This window comes from Rhipicephalus sanguineus, chromosome 8 (genome assembly GCF_013339695.2).
Source record: "Rhipicephalus sanguineus isolate Rsan-2018 chromosome 8, BIME_Rsan_1.4, whole genome shotgun sequence".
NCBI classification, from domain to species: Eukaryota; Metazoa; Arthropoda; class Arachnida; order Ixodida; family Ixodidae; genus Rhipicephalus; species Rhipicephalus sanguineus.
Window position 1 is genome coordinate 10,774,240 of NC_051183.1, and position 21,232 is coordinate 10,795,471.

The 21,232-nt window shown below is 47.2% G+C and overlaps 2 protein-coding genes across 2 annotated transcripts in view; one reads left to right on the plus strand and one right to left on the minus strand.

Annotated features, from left to right (window-relative positions):
- The window catches only part of LOC119401358 (uncharacterized), a 55,031-nt gene extending 34,694 nt beyond the window's left edge, over positions 1-20,337 (minus strand). Inside the window, exons 1-2 of the mRNA XM_037668084.1 lie at positions 20,223-20,337; positions 12,269-12,462 (exon numbers count right to left, since the gene is read on the minus strand). Of these exons, the coding sequence (XP_037524012.1) occupies positions 12,269-12,462; positions 20,223-20,274 (246 nt within the window). The 5' untranslated portion in view covers positions 20,275-20,337. The remainder of the gene's footprint in view (positions 1-12,268; positions 12,463-20,222) is intronic.
- The window catches only part of LOC119401359 (uncharacterized), a 127,964-nt gene that overhangs the window by 39,076 nt on the left and 67,656 nt on the right, over positions 1-21,232 (plus strand). Inside the window, exon 2 of the mRNA XM_037668085.2 lies at positions 16,258-16,342. The gene's annotated coding sequence lies outside the window, so the exon portion shown is untranslated. The remainder of the gene's footprint in view (positions 1-16,257; positions 16,343-21,232) is intronic.

Below are 21,232 nucleotides of genomic sequence, written 5' to 3' on the forward strand. Positions count from 1 at the left end.
TGCAGGTCTGTGTGTGCCGAAAAACTCGTACTTGGTTACTCTTGATGTGTCCTCATTGTATACAAACATTCCTCACGATGACGGCATAGCTGCATTACAAAACATGTACACAGACCATAGACAGCCTGACACCCCAGATTTCTCTGCCATCGCAACTTTGACGAGGATGGTCCTAGAATTAAATTCATTTGAATTTAACCAAGAGTATTTTCGACAAATTAGCGGGACCGCTATGGGCACCAAAATGGCACCCAATTATGCCAACATATTTATGGGAAAGCTAGAATCCGAATTTCTTGCACAAAGTTCCTTGAAACCACTCTTATACAGAAGATACATAGACGACATCTTTCTCATTTGGACCCACAGCAAAGATGAACTTCTCAACTTTATCGACACTTACAACGCTGTACATCCAAACGTACACTTCACACACACCTATTCGCAAGCAACCGTAAATTTTCTTGACGTTACCGTAACGATATAAGAAGACAAACTTTCTACAACCCTATACCGCAAACCAACGGATCGACAACAATACCTCCATTACCAAAGCGATCACCCGCGCCACTGTAAAAACAGTATTCCATACAGCCAGGCTCACCGGTTTAAGCGAATCTGCTCAAAAGACGCTGATTTTGACACGAGCTCAATGAGGCTAAAACTTATGCTCGATAAACAAAAATACCCCCCGCATGTAATTGATGACGCCGTTCAAAAAGCTAGAAAACTGAAGCGTGACGACTTACTTATGAAGCGGCCACCGCAACAAGACCCGCAACGGACAAACCTCTGCTTAACTTACAGCACGAACTTCCCCAATGTAAACAAAATCCTTAAACGACATTACAACATTCTGGAACAAAGTGAACGTCTGAAACGCGCATTTCCATCCGCCCCTGGCGTCGTCTACCGACGACCACGCAACCTCAAAGACACACTTGTGCACTCCCAGATCAATACTTCACCCCCTAATAATTCATGCCGACCTTGCTTAAAGTCACGATGTCTTGTATGTAAAGCGATGCGAGAAACAGACAAGGCAACCAGCACACACTCCAAGTTTTCGATTAACATACGAGGAAACCTAACATGTGATTCCTCGAATGCAACGTGTGCAGTATGCAGTACATCGGACAAACAGAAACACCATTTAGGATTCGTTTCAATAATCACAGAGCCCATGCGAAATCAGCCCCAAGTCTACCTCTATCAAAACATCTCAACCTTCCCGACCATGCATTTGACAAACTATCAGTAACACTCTTAGAAACGGGATTTACATCAAACTTAGAACGTGAACAACGAGAGTCATACCTCATCCACCGATTTAACACCCTCGAAAGAGGAATAAATGAGAATCCGGGTACACTTGCAGCAATTAAAGCATTAGAAAACAATAACGGCAATAATGACAATAATAACTGAAGAGTTCACGGCACTGCAGCTGCGACGATCACTGGACAACTGAAAATACTTCCAAGTGTAACTACTCTTTCTAAGTACAGCTGTCGTCTGTTTCGGTTTCTACCTTACTAACCAATCAATTGTGCCAAGCATGATATGTCCCACAGCACCCTTGTGCACAATCAGGAGCCCCCGACTGCGGAATCCAGGAGCGGGCCAAAATTGACATTGCGCCTGCTTGCTAGCCTTTGTGGCAATACACGGTGCCCCCCCTCTCGGGGACGAGACGTCCACGTGGCACTGAGTAGTTAAAGACTTAACTTCTTAAAAAAGCTCCATTTTTCCCCACACCGCACCGGATGGATGGATGCTATGAGCGTCCACTTTGTAACGGGGCGGTGACATATCTGCCACCAGGCTCGAAGAAAAAAAAGAACTTCCTTGTTTTATGTTGGCCTAATACCTTATCTACATTGATTAAATCTATGTTATTATACCAAAAAAATATAAATTCACGGTCTATCTCTCTGCCTCTTAAGGCAGAATGACCTTATTTTTCCCCCATTATTTATTTTTGTTCTTTATCTCTACTTTTCTGCCACCAATACTCTAACCGTCTCTTACTTATTTCTATCGCGGACGTGTTCAGCTTTCCATTGTTGTCCTTAAAACCCAAGGCTTCATGTAGACTCGTGCCCACACGTATACCTGGGTGAATATCGTCACATTCAATCAGTACATGTTCCATCGTTTCCTTAGTTCCCCCGCAGCATGTGCATTGTTCTTCTTCGTTACTGAATCTCGCTTTATAACTACGCGTTCTAAGGCAGCCCGACCTTGCTTCAAACAGTAAAGCGCTTCCCCTTGAATTATCATAAAACCTTTCCCTCCTTATTTCGTTTTTCCCTTTCGGTAGTTACTCAGAGCCGGCTTCTTTTCCATCGCTGCCATCCAATAAGTCCTCTCCGCCTCTCTCACCTTCCGCTTAATGCTCCTTGTTGCCATATCGCCCGCACTGCTAGCCGTATATTTACTGGTGAGCCTCCTAATTCTTTTTCTCCACTGCGTGTCAACGCTTTTTCTATACAAATACCTGAAAACCTTCTCTGCCCATCTACTCTTCTTCATTTTCCTCAGCCTCTCTTCGAATCTCATTTTGCTCTGAGCTTCCCTCACTTCAAAGCCTGTCCATCCCATATCACCCTTTACAGCCTCATTTGTCGTCTTCCCATGAGCGCCCGACGCGAGGCGGCCCACCGTCCTTTGATTTACATCCATTCCTGATTGTACCTCTGACTTCATGCACACCACTGAGTTCCCAAATGTAAGCCCCGGGACCATCACACCCTTCCACAGCCCTCGAAGCACCTCGTACCTATTGTACCCCCATAAAGCTCTGTGCTTCATAATTGCAGCATTCCTCTTTCCCTTTGCTACCGATGCTTTCTCTTGTACCTCCATATATCTATCCCCCTCATTTACCCATACTCCGAGGTACTTGTACTCGCTTACCCTCGGTATTTTTTGGCCCTGTATAAAGACCGCATGGTCTTCGTGGTCATTGAATACCATCAATCCACATTTTGTTGCACTAAATACTAGTCCTAGAGCCTCACATTCCCTTCCGCATATATCTGCCAGTCGCTGTATACCATCTTGACTGTCCGCAAATAAAACAATATCATCAGCATAAAATAGACCTGGAAGCTTCTGCTCAACCATCGTGCCGACCTGTTTGTGTGACAAATTAAATCCAATGTTGCTACCTTCTAGCGCTTTTTCCATCCTCGCCATGTACAGCATGAATAACAGCGGGGACAAAGGACATCCCTGTCTCAGCCCCTTGCTAATTTCAACGCTGTCCTTGCTACTTATTCCTTCCCATTCTATACAAACTGTATTTTCTCGGTATATTTCCCTCAAAAGCTGTGTACAGTCGTCACCTATGCCCACTTCTTTCAGTATATCCCACAAAATTTCCTGATTAACGTTGTCATACGCCCCGGTAATATCTAGATAAGCTACGTATAAGGGCCTGTTTTCTATTTTCGATATTTCTATACACTGGGTAAGAACAAACAGATTATCGTCTAACCGCCTGTCGATTCGATATCCATTCTGAAGTTCTCCCAAAATATCATTTTGTTCTACCCACGCTTCTATTTTTAGTTTTACTGCCTGCATCGCCAACCTGTATAGCACCGATGTAATGGTTAGCGGTCTATACGAGCGAATGTTATCCTTTTATCCCCTGCCTTTATAGATTAAGCTCATTCTACTTTTTCGCCAACTGTCTGGTATTTCCCTCTCCTGTAAGCACTTTTCTACGGCTTTCAGCAGTGCTTCTTTAGTGTTATGTCCGAGTTCGTTAATGAGGCTGACGGGAACCCCATCTAAGCCCGGTGTAGTGCGCTTAGGAATTTTTCCTTCGGCTTTCTTCTAATTGAAATTCTCTAGTACTACATCTTCGTCGGTTGCACTCCTTTGCGTACTTTTACTCACCGGGGGAATCCCCTGGGCGACCTTTTTAAACGAATCGGCTGTTATCTTTCGGATGTAACCTAGCGCTTCATACCTTTCCAATTGATTTCCTCCTTCATCTACTATATGTTGTTGCATTGTGACAGACTTCCTACCCAGCGCTTTTAGGTGGCTCCAAAATATCCTAGGCGCGGCCTTCTTCTTTTCGCGAATCTCTGTCATCCAGCGTTCATTTTCACCTTTAATTTTTGCCTCGACTAATTTCTGCACAATGGATTTTTGCTCTAAATATATTTCCCATATTTGGTTGACTTCGTCCTGTGGCCGCTTCTCCTTTTTTGCTTGTCTGTGCTCCCGTGATGCCTCACGTCGCTTCTCGATCGCCTCCCGGATTTCTTTGTTCCACCAACTTTTTGGCTTTCTCTTTCCTTTCCAACAAATAGTTTTCTTCTCTTTTTCCATTTCTTTTGTGATTATATGTAGCAGCTCACTATACTTCCAGTCTTTACCTGGTAGTTCGTCTACTTTTTCCTCGACTCTTGCGGCTATCTTTGTTATTTGTTTGTCATTTAGATGCAAGCTGCCAAACTTTGATTCTATGTTCTTATTATCAGTTTTATATCCAATTTGTAATATTATGCGTTTATGATCACTACCCAAGCTGCTAATGCCTTCCTCGTCTATTCTCATCTCTCTAAGTTTGTCATATATTCCTTCTCTCATGAGACAATAATCAATGCTCGATTGCCGGTTTCCGACTTCCCACGTGATCTGCCCCTCACACTTAGGCCCCACGTTAACTATCTCAAGACTATGTTGCTCGCAGAGATCTAGCAATAACTTGCCATTGGTGTCTGAATATCCGTCAAGGTCATGAATGTGAGCGTTCATGTCCCCTAGAAGGATTATTTCGGCATCATGACCAAATTCTTTAATATCGGTGCTTATGCATTTCACTATCTCCAGATTCTTTTCTCTGCAGTTATTCCCCGTCCACAAGTAAGCTACACCTAGCCACGTTTTCTTTCCACCTACTGTGCCCGAAACCCACATGTGCTCCGAACACGTTTGTTTCACTCTATCCAATTTTGTTCTGCTATGGATTAGCATTCCAACACCCCCACCTCTCCTTTCTGATGTGATCCTGTTACATCCTTCCCAAATATAATTGTCAATATGTGGTGGCTCTTCCAAGTCTCTAAGGTGTGTTTCTGTAACCGCATAAACACCTATCTGTTCCTTGCTTAACTGTTCCTCAATCTCTCACCATTTTGCCTTTTTTCTGCCACCCTGCATGTTTATGTAACTAATTGCAACCCGCGCCTTCTCCCTTCTTTTACCTTTTCTCTGGTTTTTCGCTATACTGCCTGTCAAAGAGTCCTCCTGGTTGTTTTCCTCATTACAAGCTACCCTGGGCACCGAAGGGCCCGCGTGCCCCCCAAAAAAGCTACTGTGCGTCCTGCCAGTCGCCAGCCCACCTCATGACCAAGCCTCTTATCGAAGTGAATTCTGTCTCTTTGGAAACCGCCCCACCTGTGCACCTCCCTGTTTATATCGACTACCTCGAAGCCCTTCTCTCGACTAATTCTCCATATCTCTTTGTTTGCGTCGACAACCGCTCTTTGCAAGTTGATATTCCTCACTGGCACTTCCGGTATTGTGCATACCACTATCTGCGCCTGAGGGGAGATGGCGCGCATGTCATCGACCCCTTTCGCCAATGTGGTCGCTAGTTCGCCTGATTCTTCATTCAAGACGTCGTTTAGACCTCCCGCGATTATCACGAGGTTACGTCCATTAGCCTTAGTTGCGAGTTTTGCGCTAGCTTGTCTCATCACTGATCCCAGCCTATGTCCCGGGAACTTCCCTATTAAAACTCGTTTGTCGCCTCTCACCCTTTCCTTGACTGCTTCTTCGCATCTAACTAAATTCGAGTCTCCGGCGATTATCACGTGCTCCGACTCTTCTGCTGGACCGTCCCGCACCTGGCCACTTCTTAAGTGGTTCAGAGGAAAGGAAAAAGGCGCCTAATTTCTGCAGCCCAATAGGGAGCACGGCGCAGTGCCTATAGGGGAGGGGGGATGAGGGAAAAACAGAAAAAGAAAAGAGAAAAGAGAAGGGATAGAGTTAGATGTAGCACACACTTTTTTTTGCGCTGAACATGGCGAGTAGCACACACCCGCACGACACGTAAGCGATGCAGTGAAGCCGCAGCAGTCCGATGCTGCAGGCAATGTTTGCGAGAGTTCCAGGCGGGCGTCTCGAAGTAAGGGGGCAGGTAGCCCCTGCTGCACGTCACTTAATCCTTCTTGGGGGCACCGGGCTGCACGCCAGCTGCTTGGAGGCAGACAGCACGCATGGGGTGGCCTTCGGGGAGGTAGTTTCCCACCTCCCGAAGCGCGGCAAGAAGGCTAGTGATGAGGGCATCCCGGGGGTCCTCGGAGGGCTCAGCGGGTGGTGCGGCAGGTGGGCTCGAGATCGGGGAGCTCGCCGGTAGCAGGAGGGATCGGCGCGGCGCAGGAATAGGGCGCTGCAGGCCGGGATCCGTGGTGTCGCTCTCGGGAAGGTTGGTTTTCACCGCAGCAGCATAGGAGCGCACCTCACGGGACTCCTCGCGTACTGCGGCTTTGACCGCCCGTCTCGAGAGCGGCGTAGGAGCGGCGGCCATCAGCGTGGCCACTCTCCTTTCCTCCTGCCAGCGAGGGCAGGTGGGGTTGTCGGCTGCGTGTCTCCCTCTGCAGTTGACGCAGCGAGGACGGCAGACGGCGGTGGCCTGATGATGTTGGCCGCATGTGAGGCAGTTGCCGACACGCTCGCATGCCTCGGTGACGTGCCCGAGGCGCCCGCATTGTCGGCACTGGATGGGACGCGGTCTGGCATGCCGTACTCGAAGCCAGATCCCGCAGAGGGAGACGCGCTCGGGTGGTTGGCTGCCGGCAAACTGCAGCCGCACCGTGCTGCCCTGCCTGGTCGCCGCAACCACCGGGACCGTCGATGTGATGCCCTCGAGCAGCTGCTTGTCCGAGGGCTCGCCGTCAACGCCGTGCACGAAGCCGACGCTCGTGCGCCGATCCGCAGGCACCCTGGCGGTGACGGGAATGCCGTTGAGCTCCTTGATGGTCAGGAGCTCTGACAAACACGGCTGCGTCGATGCGTCTGCAGCCACGATGTTGCGGCGGTGGTTGATGCGCACCGCCACGACATCAGGCCGCATAGCAAGCGCCGCCGCGAGAGTCAGGCGTGGCGATCCCTTGAAGGTACCGCCAGGGGCTGAGGGACGGTACAAAACAGTCCCCGCGACTGCCGGATCAGTCGCAATGGCAGCGGCCGCCAGCGCCTTCGCCCTCCGTTGTGCTGTCTTGGAGACGACCGTCACGAAGTCTTCCTCGGCAGGCGGTGGGTGCGGCGCGGTGACCGTGGTGTTTGCGGGCCTCGGAGCTGCCGGGGCCACTGTTGTTGATGGCTCGAACACGCGCTGCTTCCGCCGGCGCTTGGAGCGTGTTTTCCGCTGTCCTCGGCGCCTTTTCCCGCCGACGATCCTGATGGGGGCCGCAGGGGTAGCAGCCACACTATCGCCGGTGGTCTCAGACGGGAGGGGAGCAGTGGGGGGTGCAGCAACGCACGCCGAGTCGTCCCGCGTCGAGGGGGAACCGTCGGGTGTGTCTCCTGCAGTTGCGTCTTTGGTTGGCTGCTTGCGCGGGCATTCCAAAGGGTCGTCGTCGCGTCCCCGCTTTCGTGAGGCCGCTGTAGTGTCCATCTCCCCAGCTTCCGCAGTCGAGGAGTCGACCGTGCTGGCCGTGGTTGTAGCGGCCGGCTCGGGAAGGTCAGGGGAGGCTGGAGGTGCATCTAGCAGCTGCTGCTGCCGTTGTTGTTGTTCTGCTAGCTGCTGCTGTTGTTGTTGCGCTTGCAGCTGTACTTGGCGCGCTTTCAGCGCGCTCTCGCGCTCCCAATTTAGTCGGGCCTTTGCGCGCTGGTATTCCGACAAGCCTGAGAAGTCGGGTGCGGATTCACCCATCGCAGATTAGCGTAGTGGGTTCTGCGGTAAGCTGAACGGCCGGGTGGCTGTTCACGAGAGTCAGGAGCTCTCGTTCGGGGCGGCCAAGCGGTGGGACATGTCGTGCGCACGTCTGTTCGCCACGGCTGCCCAAACGGAACTCCGTACCCCACCTGGCCACTGCCTCGATTATTAGCGCGTGCCACTGCTGCTTTGTCCCCTCCCATTCCCAAAACTACTTCGCGGAAGCTGGGTCCTGTGACCCTTGCACCTGTCTTTTCCAAACCTGTTTCCCCCTTCGCGTCTACCACTGTGGGGGTCGATGCCCCGCTGTTCCCGCTGTAGCTTGCTTCCTTGTTCACCATGACTACCTTTGCTAACCCCTCCTCGGCTGACTTAAGCCTTTCCCCCATAGCCATCGTTTTTTCCCGCTCTGTCGCCAACGCGTTCTCCAGCTCGGCGATTCTTACCATGAGCTCATTCTGGGCAGCCATCATTATTTCCATTTTCGCCTCTAACTCGCATTGCTTACACTTGGCGTCAGCTCCCTCTGTCTTCTCATCCGTACAAACCTCTATTTTCCATCCCATTCCGCACCCTGAACACTTTACGGTCTTTTTGACCATGGCTAGATCGTTCACACGGCGGATTAGATACACTTAAAGTCAAATGGTATCACAAAACTCCGCTAGTATGCTATACTTCAAAGCATATGTGTGCCTTTCAGACACGTGGTGACCGAACGAAAAAAAAAAAAAAAAAAACCCAGGTGACTGTCACACAGGAAACAGTACAAAATTATAAGCCCTATTATGCTTCAAAGCTTCAATCTAGTGGCTTATGTACTCATATAACTAAAAAAACAAGCTCGAATCATGCAAAAAAAAAAAAAACACTTATCTGACGCTGTCATTCCGGAGCCCACGAAAAACACGTCCGTCCTCTAGCAGAACCGTCGGGATAGAACCGCCGGAGCCACGCGGTGCCGCCTGGTGTTTCGGTGTCTACCTTACTAACCAATCAATTGTGCCAAGCATCACATGTCCCACAGCACCCTTGTGCGCAATCAGGAGCCCCCGACTGCGGAATCCAGGAGCGGACCAAAATTGACATTGCGCCCGCTTGCTAGCCTTTGCGGCAATGCACGGTGCCCCCCCTCTCGGGAACGAGACGTCCACGTGGCACTGAGTAGTTAAAGGCTTATCTTCTTAAAAAAGCTCCTTTTTTCCCCACACCGCACCGCCGGAGCCACGCGGCGCCGCCTGGTCGGGAACAATACGTTAATGGAGGGAAGGATATGCAGGCCGCGGACAGTGGGCGGCCGGAGAAAGGGGGGGGGAGTCTACCTCATGTTTTTTTTTTTCGCGTATCCTCCTTTCTTCAAGATTGTATAAAGCTGAGCACCAACGAACTGTACCCTCATTCCTGATGAAGGCCAGACTCTGGCTGAAACGTCGAAATAAACAATGTTGTGACTTCTCACGGAGGATCTACTTGACTATATATATATATATATATATATATATATATATATATATATATATATATATATATATATATATATATGGTGCTTGATTTTTTTGAACTTTCACTTCCGAGTCCTATGTTAGCACTCCATTGTTTTATATATATATATATATATATATATATATATATATATATATATATATACACACACACACACACACACACACACAGAATTATGTCTACGCCTTCCCAGCATTAGAGATTTGTATCATTGAACTAAATTTCGTTAATCTCTAAAAGCTGCTCATTAATAATTGATTTTTAATATAGGTAGCAATGGCTGCAGCCTATATTTTTTGTAATAAGTACTACACTTTCTTGCACATATTTAGGTTTGCTTATATTGCGTATATTTGGCTTGTTTGTTCCTAGTCGAAATAGTTTTTCTAACGCGTGCTTATTATTACTATTACTATTATATTACTATTATTCTTAAATTGTCAACCGCAAGTATTTTTTAAAAAAATTAAGAATTTGTGGTATTAGAGGAGTAGTGCATTGTTTATACCCACTGTATTTGTATTTGCAACATTGCGCGGAGGGGCCTCTGACATCTCCTAGTAAATACACCAAGGCAAACGATGTAACCAGAAATTTTCTTTGAAAAAAGAAAAATCTAGGTGACCCCGCACTGTTTCCTTCCGCATTCGGCGTTAGCTGTTTATGATTCGTCGAAATTTTCTGCGTCACGCACACAGCAACAGCTGCCTGTAAGGCGATGCAACAAATGGCGCGAAAAGGATCCATCGCGTAATGTTCGCTTATGCACGAGTATGTCAAAAATGAGAGAATAAAAAAAAATTCAGTACGGCATGTTGCTGGTCGTTGCTTCTTAGGCATTCGTCAAAAATGTTCGGTGTGCCATAAGATCGCCTTCTTGTTACGCGACGTTACAAATCTGTGAAACCTCGTGACGCATTCACATACTGAACAATAGCTAAACTTATTATGGAATAGCCGGACAGTGTCTACCTCTGAACGCAATTCGAGAAGGCTGCCCGCCGATCACAATGGCAGCGGCTACTTATGGCAGGTGGCGTGATGGATTCATATGTGTATCAGAAATGTTTTCACTTGTAGTATAACGATGTTGAGCTGTTTGTGCGCGTATGCAAGTCTTTGGACTCATCCTTGCTGAGAAAGAAGGAGAGAGAGAGAAATAAGCAGCGATTAGCTTCCTTATTTGCGGCCCGGGTTTATGTTGCGCTGTAACAGTCAATTCAAGATGAACAGAGAGCAACTATATAGCGCGGCTGTTAATTCAGTCTTCATAGTCCAGAAAACCGTGACCTTTGACCACTTCCCTGGTCCGGTAGATCAAGTTGCGGTGCAAGTTTGAAAGCTGGGCTTCCCAGTGTGCTCGAGCCCACTGCCGTTATAGTCGCCTTGTTGCAAGCCGCCGCGATTGCTGCAAGCTACCATATGATAAACAAGGCTAAGCAGGGTGATGAGAGACTAAAGCTGAAACCTTTTTAGCGCTTCCTGGTCGGTCAAACTAAAACGCTCAACGTTTCTGCACACTCATTGACTCACGGCTGCTTGGACATAGAGCAGCGGTGATGCTATTCCTTTACGCTGAAGGAAAATGAATTTCCTGAAACTAGAGGAGGTTTGATCGCTCCTTAAAACGTTTACTGGTTTCCGTTCGTATTTGCGTCGTCGATTACTTATATTTCAGACCAGACAGAGCAGAATAAAAGCATGATAGAGTTATCTAACGTTATAGAGCCTCTGCGCTGTGGTAGCCTGCTCTGCAGTGCTGGATAAGTATTGCACAGCAGCTTATCCAGCTGCGCAACGCGCGAAAGTGTCGCACAAGCGACCTGCACCGCAGAGAGCCTACAGTGCGGGCTCGTGAGACTAGGACAATCTTCACAGCAGAAGCGTAGGATAAATTTTATTGTATAACTACGTGATTGCTGTGTTGAGCGAAAACTTCACCTCAGTTGTTGCTTTCCCAGCGTACAGACGACAGTCACCACTGTCGAAATTGGGGGGGGGGGGGGGGGGGGGGGGCTCCGCCCCATAAGTTTTCTCAGTGGGGGGTTCTGGCGCCCCCCTTGCACCCCCCCCCCCCGGTGGATACGCCTATGTCTAAATATGCAAGGTACAAGAAAAGTCAGAGATATTACCGAGAACATTGTTTGGTTGACCGCTCTATGGATGCACGGGGAGTGGAAGAAAAGGAAGGGAAAGGAGATGTATAAATCTGTAAAGAAGATGTAGAACATATAGGCGATGAATGTGGGAACGTGCGCAGACAGCGCAATGCAATCAAAGGTGCTCGCAGAAACCGTTTTTTTTTTGAAAAAATAATATATAATCACATGGTGTTTCGCTGTCTGAACAGTTCGTGAGGGAGTGAATGAGAGAGAGAGAGAGAGAGAGAGAGAGAGAGAGAGAGAGAGAGAGAGAGAGAGAGAGAGAGAGAGAGAGAGAGAGAGAGAGAGAGAGAGAGAGAGAGAGGGTGGAGAGGTTAAGAGAAAGAATGAGAGGTTATTCAGGACTGAATCTGGCTGGCTGCCCTCCGCTGGGGAAGGGGCAATGCGATGAAATCATTTAAAGACAAATGCCAATCTTGATGTCGCCGCTGTAGTGACGCTTCTTTGCTCTATACTTCGCCGATGCTGAGTTAATTCCGTATGTAGTCTTTAGAGCAAGAAGAGGTGACGAAGAGACGCTGTTACCTCGACCTCACCTCCTACTCCTCCCGTGAAGTCTATATCGCAGCAGCGATGTTATGGCCTTCTGTAGCTACGTTGTGCGAGACCATGATCCCGAGATCGCTTGGTCTCTGACATCACGTACTACATGCTTTAGCGCCTCTAAAATGTCATTTCAACGTGCACCTTTACTCACATATTGCTCGATGATGCCATCGTTTGTTACATCTCGCAGTAGAAGACGCCTTGCGAGTATGGATGCCTTCTTCAAGTGAAGGCTGTAGCCTTCGTGAACGATGAGCACTTTTTCCGAGCCGTCTTCTCGAGATTCCAGCACTCGAGGGTAAACCGTGATGCTCTTTTCTGTAAGCTCGTTATGGTCGTGAGTAACTGCAAGGAAGAGAGAGTTCGGTTTTGGTCATACGAGGAATGCCGCAATGTACAGAGAAAGCGATTTTTGTGAGTAGTGTCCTATAGATACCGCTAGAACATAGAATAAACGTAGAGGAAAATCTCCTAAAGCGACTGAATGGCTGCTGCCTTCAGTTTCATAGTAAATTGTATCACAGAGGCTTCGAATTCTGGTTGTGACGGAGGAAAGGAATTTGTCGGCAACAACTTGATGACACCACTACGATTATTAGAGAAGTCAAGGATGGAAGGAAGGAAGGGGAGAGAGGAAATGCAGGGATGTTAACCAGTCTAGGGAAACGGGTGTGCTACCCTGCACTGGGGAAGAGGAAGTTTGAAAGTTAGAGGTAGAGCGGAAGAGAAAAACATAGACGTAGAGGGGGAGCGCACATGCACACGCACACGCAAACACACTCCTCACATTCACAATATCGCTATTGGTCTATAACCGCCGATGCAAGTCTGTCTTCAAGAATTTGAGCGAAGCCTTCATCGCCTTTATCCGCGATGACTTCTCAGGACGACATTTCAAAATCGTTATTGCTGTCATTGGTCTGTGGTCAAGTCGAGCATGAGAAAAGCCAGCGTTTACAGATGAAACATAAGTCCACCGGCCGTTATAAAGTATTTGATAGCCCAACTCTGATTGACTTTGACACGTCCAGAGCAACCAATAAAACATTCCGCAAATAAATGAAGTTTGTTCAAATCCATCGGTTCGTCTTCCAGAGCAAGCAGAATGGACGTTTACGTGGCTTTGAGATAGGCACTTAAAATTAGGTAAAAATAACCTCAGCTGCTCGAAATCAAACCGGAGTCCCCCACTACGGTGGGCCTCATGATCATGTCGTGGTTTCACGTGAAACGGCAGCACTTATTGTGCTTTGAGGTAGAACCTGTCGGAAAAATATTTCGTTGAATAGGGCAGTCTAAATTGTTGCATCGACCCAGCGCTCCACAGCTGAGCCTTTAATAAAGCACCATATGACACAGAGAGAGACAGTACAGCTTTACTAGAGTCCAGTGCAGACGCTGAGGTTGCCCCGCGCCACCCGGCTACTCCCACGCTGGGCCCGGCAGGTCCCCATGTGGGAGTAGCCGGGTGGAGTAACCCATTAGGGAGAGTAACCATAATGGCCCTGACAGAAGGCAGTTACAATTTTTAGTATTAGGGGCAAGCATTATTTGTTAGATGATGATACTGAAATAACGAAATGAAAGAATGTCCCCTGAGGAAATGAAATAATGCCGCCTTTACTTTCCTTGGCTCATGGTTTAGTTGGTAAGAAACGTAGATTTACTTCGTTATATTAACGCGATAGCGTTAAAGAGCTCGTTTCGCAGAAATTCCGGGGTCGGCGTCGTCGGTTGTGAGCGAAAAACTAGCGTTGTCCGCGACCGAAAAATCGAGAAAGATGCCAATAAAATAAATAAGAATCTGCGGTTATAGTGAGAATCGAACCCAGGCCTCCTGCGTGGCAAGCAGGTGTTCTACGACTGAGCCACACCATTGCTTGGAACTGCTTGGTAAAAAAAAAAAAAAAAAAAAAAACAAACACTGCCATGTAGTGGGAGGAGTCTCCTTAACGCATGTAATATTGCATGGCGGAACCGAATAATCGCGCCAGGCGTCAAAACATGCGAACTGCGCAACTGGTGGGTGTTTTGAAGGCCCACCCATTAGAAAGCGCACAGACATATTTAATTATCATCATCAGCAAAATCATCAACAAAGTGAGCAGCTGCGTTACGGAGCCGTAGTGGGCCCTTCGCTGATTCGCAAAAGGAAGAATTATGGTGTAGTGGGCACTTCGCAACTGTATACTTGTAGTAGGCATTACAGGGTAGTTTGAAACGGCCGATGTTGCACGCACAGAGGTTCGTTTCATTTGCGGCACGATTGATGCATCCAGCGAGAACCGAAGCGAGGCTAGCTGTTGAGAAGGGGATGCACACGGCAGGGTTGCCAGGTTTGGCTACATTGCGCCAATTTGGCTACTTTTTGGTCCAGTGGCGGCAGAAAAATCGTCGTGGCTTTTTGGCTTCTTTTTGGTTACTTTCTTGTCCCCTCAATTTGAGCAAAATTATCGATATCTGATGGTGCCGCAGCCGCTGGTGTTCGGGTATATGGTGCCAAAACACGGCATGTCACAGCGTGCTTCCAACTTCGAACATTGAATTTGTCAATTTGATTACGTATTTAATGAACTTTAATGAAAGGACGGCGCAGCGGCCGAAGCAGGCGTAAGGGTCAATCGTGGCGATCCTAACATAAATATAAAAAAAACTACACGTTTAAAACCTTTCAGTCAAGCAGACCTCGCGCCCACAAAAACAAGATGCTTTTCGATACCTGGCTGGAACTCAGCGGGAACTGTTACATGGGGCCTCATTTTGCAGATCAGCCACTGCTGAACGCGGCTTTAAACGACAATCGGAAGTGAACAGGAATCGAAAGCGCTCCGCATCCATTGTGCTCTGCACTCATCGACATTAGAGATCGAGTATCCGACATTTCTAGTGAGCACTGAAAAACCTGTACACAAGAAGCAAAAGAGGCAACACAAGCGCTCACTAACAAGAATTGTTAGTGAGCGTTTTTGTTGCCGCCTTTCCTTTTTTGTCCTAGTTTTTTAGTACAGTCTTTAGAATGCCTTACCGACTCGCCCACCAGTCAATCATTCTAGGATATCTGCCGAACTGCTTGTATCACTTCTTAGGCGTAGGTACGGACTGCAAGCTCAGATTTGATATCACGGAACAAGTTGTTCTTAAACTGGCTACAATTTATGCTTCAGTGCCAGTAACTGTGATTTTGAGCGCACTCATCATGCCGTAGACTCATTTTTATTGTCGCAACTTCAAGTCATTTCAAGAAAATTCATGCAAGACGCGTGAAGTGATTGCATTTTTTTGAACAGCGCAAGCACTGCGTCCTCATGCATGAAATGATTGCTAAAGTGAGCGATTTATGCTGGAACCTCAGGAATTATGATTTTGAAGTGTTCGTGCTGCACATGTTTACATTTTCACCGAAAGCATTTTGCACCCAGCCGTTTAAATAAAAATGTGGAAACGGTTTTCACACATGCGTGGCTACTTTCGGCTACCATTGGCTCAAGTTGGCTACTTTTGGCTAGCTACTTTTTGGCTTTTCGACCTGGAAACCCTGGGCCACACGGGGCCCGAATACGCTATCACGTTATACTCTTGAATGCGCATCTCAAGCGTCCGCCAACTTTTTAAACATTTTATTTTATCCACGTTCATTCGATGGTGCTACTAGGTATACTTCGGATGAATTACCCAGAAAGCTCGTTATATTTGCTGTAAGAAGTGTTTGAGAACCACGTGCTCTGAGTGGTACTCGAAGCTTCGGGAACGTGCACAGAGTGGCAAGCCAGGTGATCAACCAGCTGGTAAATATCAGCGCTGAAAGACAGGCGGACGGCAGATGACAGCTGAGTTCTCGTTTCTTAAGCCTCTTTGTATTTGGGCGCTGCAATTTACCCGTGTGTTGTGCCAACAAAGCCACATTACTGATTAACCAGACTGGCACCCTCAGCATATTATAAGAATTTGCATGTCCCCCTCCCTCTCTCTCTGTCTGAGCATCTGCGGTGAACTGCGGTTAACTGCAATTCAGTGGCACGGCCACTCGTAATCATCGTTAGAAGTTTGCTTAACACCCGAACATATATGCAATAAAACTGACAAAGGGCATAAGACGGAAGTAGCGGTGATGACTGACATGTTTTATGTACTTTTATCTAGAAACAACCATAACAGCCATGTCCCGATGCAACAACCACTGCTTCATGTGGACACGTCAGCGCTTGAAGACAAAAGCGCTCTCGTCGTAAGTAACGGCCCGGCCTTTTCCTTCGTTAAAAAGCAGTCTCGTGATCACAGGACCCATTTGTAAGGCCTATCATTGTGTGTTATGAAACGAAGTTTTCTGTCATGTCAAGAATTAGAGAAAAGGTTCTTTCCGGGGTAAATTGGTTACCTTTTGGACAGTCGGCAGATAAAAGCGGTGACAGAATAAAATAATAGACACGGTACGCTCACTGACAAGCCACATCTGACTTTTGCCTACTGAGGACGTTTTCTTCAATGGAAACTTCGCTAACCCGGAAATATGATTGTGAAAACGTGGTTTTAGCAGCTAGCTTATAGGAATTTCACGTTCGCTCTTTCCTATTTGCAGCTGCGCAAACTTGGACTCTTAGTGCAAACTTGCAAAGCTTTCCTTTATCAATCCTAACCCCCCCCCCCCCCCCGAAATTTTCTGAGCGTCCAAATATGCGTACGATAAGCACTGTAACCTGTAAACGTGTAAAATCTTAGTTGCACATCGAAGAAACATTTTCCAACCGCTGCTTCGGCATTGAAGCATTAACCGAATGAATAAGTGTGGTGACATTCCAGGAAGCAGGAAGCGAAACGCAAATGGCAGCGAACTTCAGCAAGGCGAAATGTCGTCTAATACGATTAATGCGAATCATTGATTTCGCTAGAACACCGCTAAATTAATTAATGTCTAAGTGAATTAACATGAACGGAAAATAAAATTAATTATGTTGGCCATTCCTCAGACTGGCTCGGTCTAGATATACTGCTCTACGCTATAAGTGCGAGGAGGTTGGGACTTTGGTAGTTTTTCCCGCTCGGAACAACAAGACTGGGCGGATTGCTCAAAATAAGGAAATACCAAGCTTACAGAAAAGTCAGATTGCCATTAGGCTTTATAAATGTACAGGGTCGACCACATTTAAGGTGAACATATTATTAGTATTCAAGCCGGCAAAACTAGAACATTTATTCTACTTCACGAGGGAAATGTCTGTTTTATGACGTCTAAACGTAGCGTCGATAAACACAGTAATGTTTTTTCCGAATTATGTAATAAACGTCAACTTCTATGAGGGCTTGAATACAAATGAGGTGTTCATCTTATACGTGGTCGACCGTGTGCATCGATTTGTCTCCTTAGTTTAACCTTTATGTCACATTCCTCGCAATTTCACTGCCGCCAGCACGTGGAAATGAAACTTGAAAGAAAGCGGCATATCCGACAGTGATCAACGAACAAAAACGGCCCTCTGCGTGACAGCCGAGCATTCTACCACAGCGCCACGCTGGTTTTTTATTTCTTTATTGCCTATATTGTTTTTTCTTGACTGCTGGGATGCGGTCTTTTTTTTTTGGGGGGGGGGGGACGTTCTTCAACGGACTTTAAAAAAGGATTTGCCCCTTGACGCCTACGGCATCAGATTTCTCCCAGTTGAAAATGAAGAAGTACCGTTCGATCTAGTTATGTTGCTGGGCCTGCACAGTGTGTGGCAGTCTGGAATGGCGGTATGCCATGCTGATATTGATGCGCGTCCTGTTCGACACTACTTCTTTGAATCTATATGTTCATTTGTGGAAACATAAAAGGTCCAACAAGATGTACCTCAATGGCTTCATCAAGTAGAAATCAAGGGCTTATTCGTTCCTTGGGGAGACCATTGTTTACTCTGTAGGAAGTCGGAGACAGAGCCACGCCTTGAAACTCCTTCTCAAAAGGACCTTCTATATTCTTCATGTGGGGGAGGAATCGCGTTAATCTATGTAATATATAACGTGGTAGAAGAGTAAGATAACCAGACGTCACACAATGCGAGTTGCGCAACGAGTGACCGGGTCGTTCATTGCTTCCAACCAATTGCAAAAGTCTCAGCCACAGTTCGTCATCGTCGTCAGTCATCGCATCAACAAAGTGCACATAATGCCTTACAGATGTGTAGTGGGTACCTCGCTTCTCTACAGAATAACGATCGAATAAGGGCGTAGTGGGTACCTTGCAAGTGTACTTGTAGTAGTTGCCCCAAGAGAGTTTACGAAAGGCTCTAGAAAGGCCGCTCTCCGACTGCTACGGATTCCCCCTAAAAGGGGGCGTTACAACGCAGTTCCTCAGGACCTGAATAAAGTTCTCTGTCTGTCTGTCTGTTCCAGTGTTCGCTGGGACTGTGCTGCGTGTTCCGCGCAGGCCTGGCGTTTTTTTCACTCTTTCTCCCCTTTATTTCTATCTATTTCTCTCTTTCTCTGTACTCCTTCTCCCCTCCTCCTCACCTTCACATCTGTCCTTCTCACCCTCACTTCCCTTTCCCACCCTCTTGCTTAATATACTATACAAGGCTATACTAGTGTGCCTGGATTGCCGAATGGTTACGTTGCTCACCTTCAGATCCTGGGGACGCGGGTTCGAGTCTCGCCTCAGCAAGAATTTTGTTTCGTCAAGAATTTCGGCCTTTATCTATCTATCTTTCTCTCTCTTTCTTTCTTTCTTTCTTTCTTTCTTTCTTTCTTTCTTTCTTTCTTTCTTTCTTTCTTTCTTTCTTTCTTTCTTTCTTTCTTTCTTTCTTTCTTTCTTTCTTTCTCTCTCTCTCTCTCTCTCTCTGTACTCGTTTTCTCGCCCATTGGAATTACTGCATCCCACGCCGGACAAATCGGCGCATGGGTTCTGGGCGCAACGAAGAAGAGGAAGGCGATGAAGAAGAGGGCGAAGAGAACGCGTGCCGGTTCATGATGATGATGGTATCATATCTACGACAGACGGCAAACATCGACCATAACAACTCTGCTGTAAAACTACTACGGCGCGTATGTGTCACAGAAATTAGGCATATCCGAATACTCGCCCCACTGGTCCACTAAAAATGAACGAGGGAACACACGGGCGGCAAACACCGATTAAGATTTCTGTACAGACGTAACCAGTAATTGCGGGCGACTTAAACTAACCGTCGGGGTTAAACCAAGACATAAACACCCGATCCACCCGTTTCAACTTCTCTTGTTAACCAGCTGCACAGAGTGCTTGGGCGGTTCATAGTGATGGTAATTGTCTGTCTACGACACACGGCAAACCTGGACCGTAACAGCTAAGCTGTAAAAAATGTTTCTAAAAAAACGCAGATTTCTGTCGGATGGAGCTAGTCATGAGAACGTAGTTGCGTATCACTGAAAGAGTCCGTCATCCTACATCGGACATAAACACACTCATAAAAAGTTCAGGAGCCTCTATCGGGATCAATAAAGTTTTTCCATTGCTCTATCAGGAAAATGTGGGTGAGCGAAGCGTTGTGTGTGCGCATCTACGTATTACTTTTCCTTCTTTCTTTTATTCTTTCGGATTGCGTAATGCTCCCTCCTAACTATATTTCCTTCCTCCATGATGGGAATGTGAGCTTCATCCACGTGGTTATCAGCGCAACACTTCAATTGCTACAGGCAACAACGACGGCCGTTAGTTCATATGCAGGCAACAATGAAATGTGGCAACGTGAAATGACAGGTCAGCTCGATAAAAGATCAGACTGCCATATCAGAAACGGCTGGTCGCCGGCACGCCCCCCCACGGTCGTCAGAGGGAGCACCAATTATGCAAAAACGGCGCGTACGAATACGCGTGTGTGCAGCGCACCCTCGAGGGCCGCACTTCTGCGCAATTGCCGGCAGCGGGTTCTTCTCGTACGACGCCACCACCGAAATCTGTAAATTATAAAAGCTTCGCTTCAAAAAATGCTCCTAAAAGACCGCAGACTACTGTAGGATCGAGTTGTCTATTGACAACGTTATTGTATATCGCTGAAGAGAATCCTGCAGACAACATAAACGTATCGATAAATCTTAACGGTAGCTGTCGTCGCATTTCCGCCTTTGTAGCGTGCAAGAAAGCCTGAATAGCTCACCTGTAGAAGCTGCGACCACCTGGAAGGACAGATATAACGTCAAGGAAGCCATTTTAGAGATCGAATTTTCTGCGAACCAAGTTCCTCGTTTATCTTATTAAAGCTAGCTTCTCCTGTGAAGCGGCATAGGCGGAGTGTTCTTCGTGCGCCCGTGGCACGCCTTCTTGTTTCCGTGTAGCGTACGCGGCCCGGAAATGGATCAAATGCATTAACTGTCACTGCACTTGTCCGTGTACCTTCCGCGAGTGACATTCAGCGGCGATGTCTAGCCAAACAGACCGGCCTGCGCTTCCTGTGGGCACCTCGAATTTCCATTAGGCTGATGACTTCATTGAATGTTGGCATCGAGATGGAGCCTAGCTGTGAATCCGGAGCATTAAAATTCGGCGACGATGTTGTAGACGGGCCGATTATTATAAGCTAATGTACGTATATCCCGAGACCCGAAACAGCAGCGGAATACAGTTTCCGTCTGGTTCTAGAATGTTTCTTAGTTATTTTTTTCTTCTGCCATATTTGTTTCTTGCCAACATATTTTAAGACGAAAGCTGTAGACGTCTCATCAAATGCAAAAATTGACCGTCGCCGTCAACACGAGTGATGCAAGAAATCATCACGTGATGACGTCACCATATGACGTCAACGTGACTTCGCAAATCGCCAATCATGACGTCACATGAAGCGTCATCACACGACATCGTCGCGGTGTCAAAGGTGGGTCAATTACGGAGGCAGTACAAGAACAGGTGAGGTGCGGAAAGCTTGCAATGCCTCCGATCCTGGAGGCAGTGCAAGACCATGTTAGGTGCAGAAGGCTTTCGGAGGGGTAGGATCAATACGTCGACTGATAACAAAAAGAAGGACATGGCTTTCGCCTTCGAGTCGTCTTAGGCGAATGTACGAGGGACCCTTTGAGTTTTTTTCTACTCTCATATTTGTTCTTTATCATTATATTACCTTAATCACTACGATCCGTTGTGTTATTTTTTCCTCTCTCGTTTTCCGTTTTC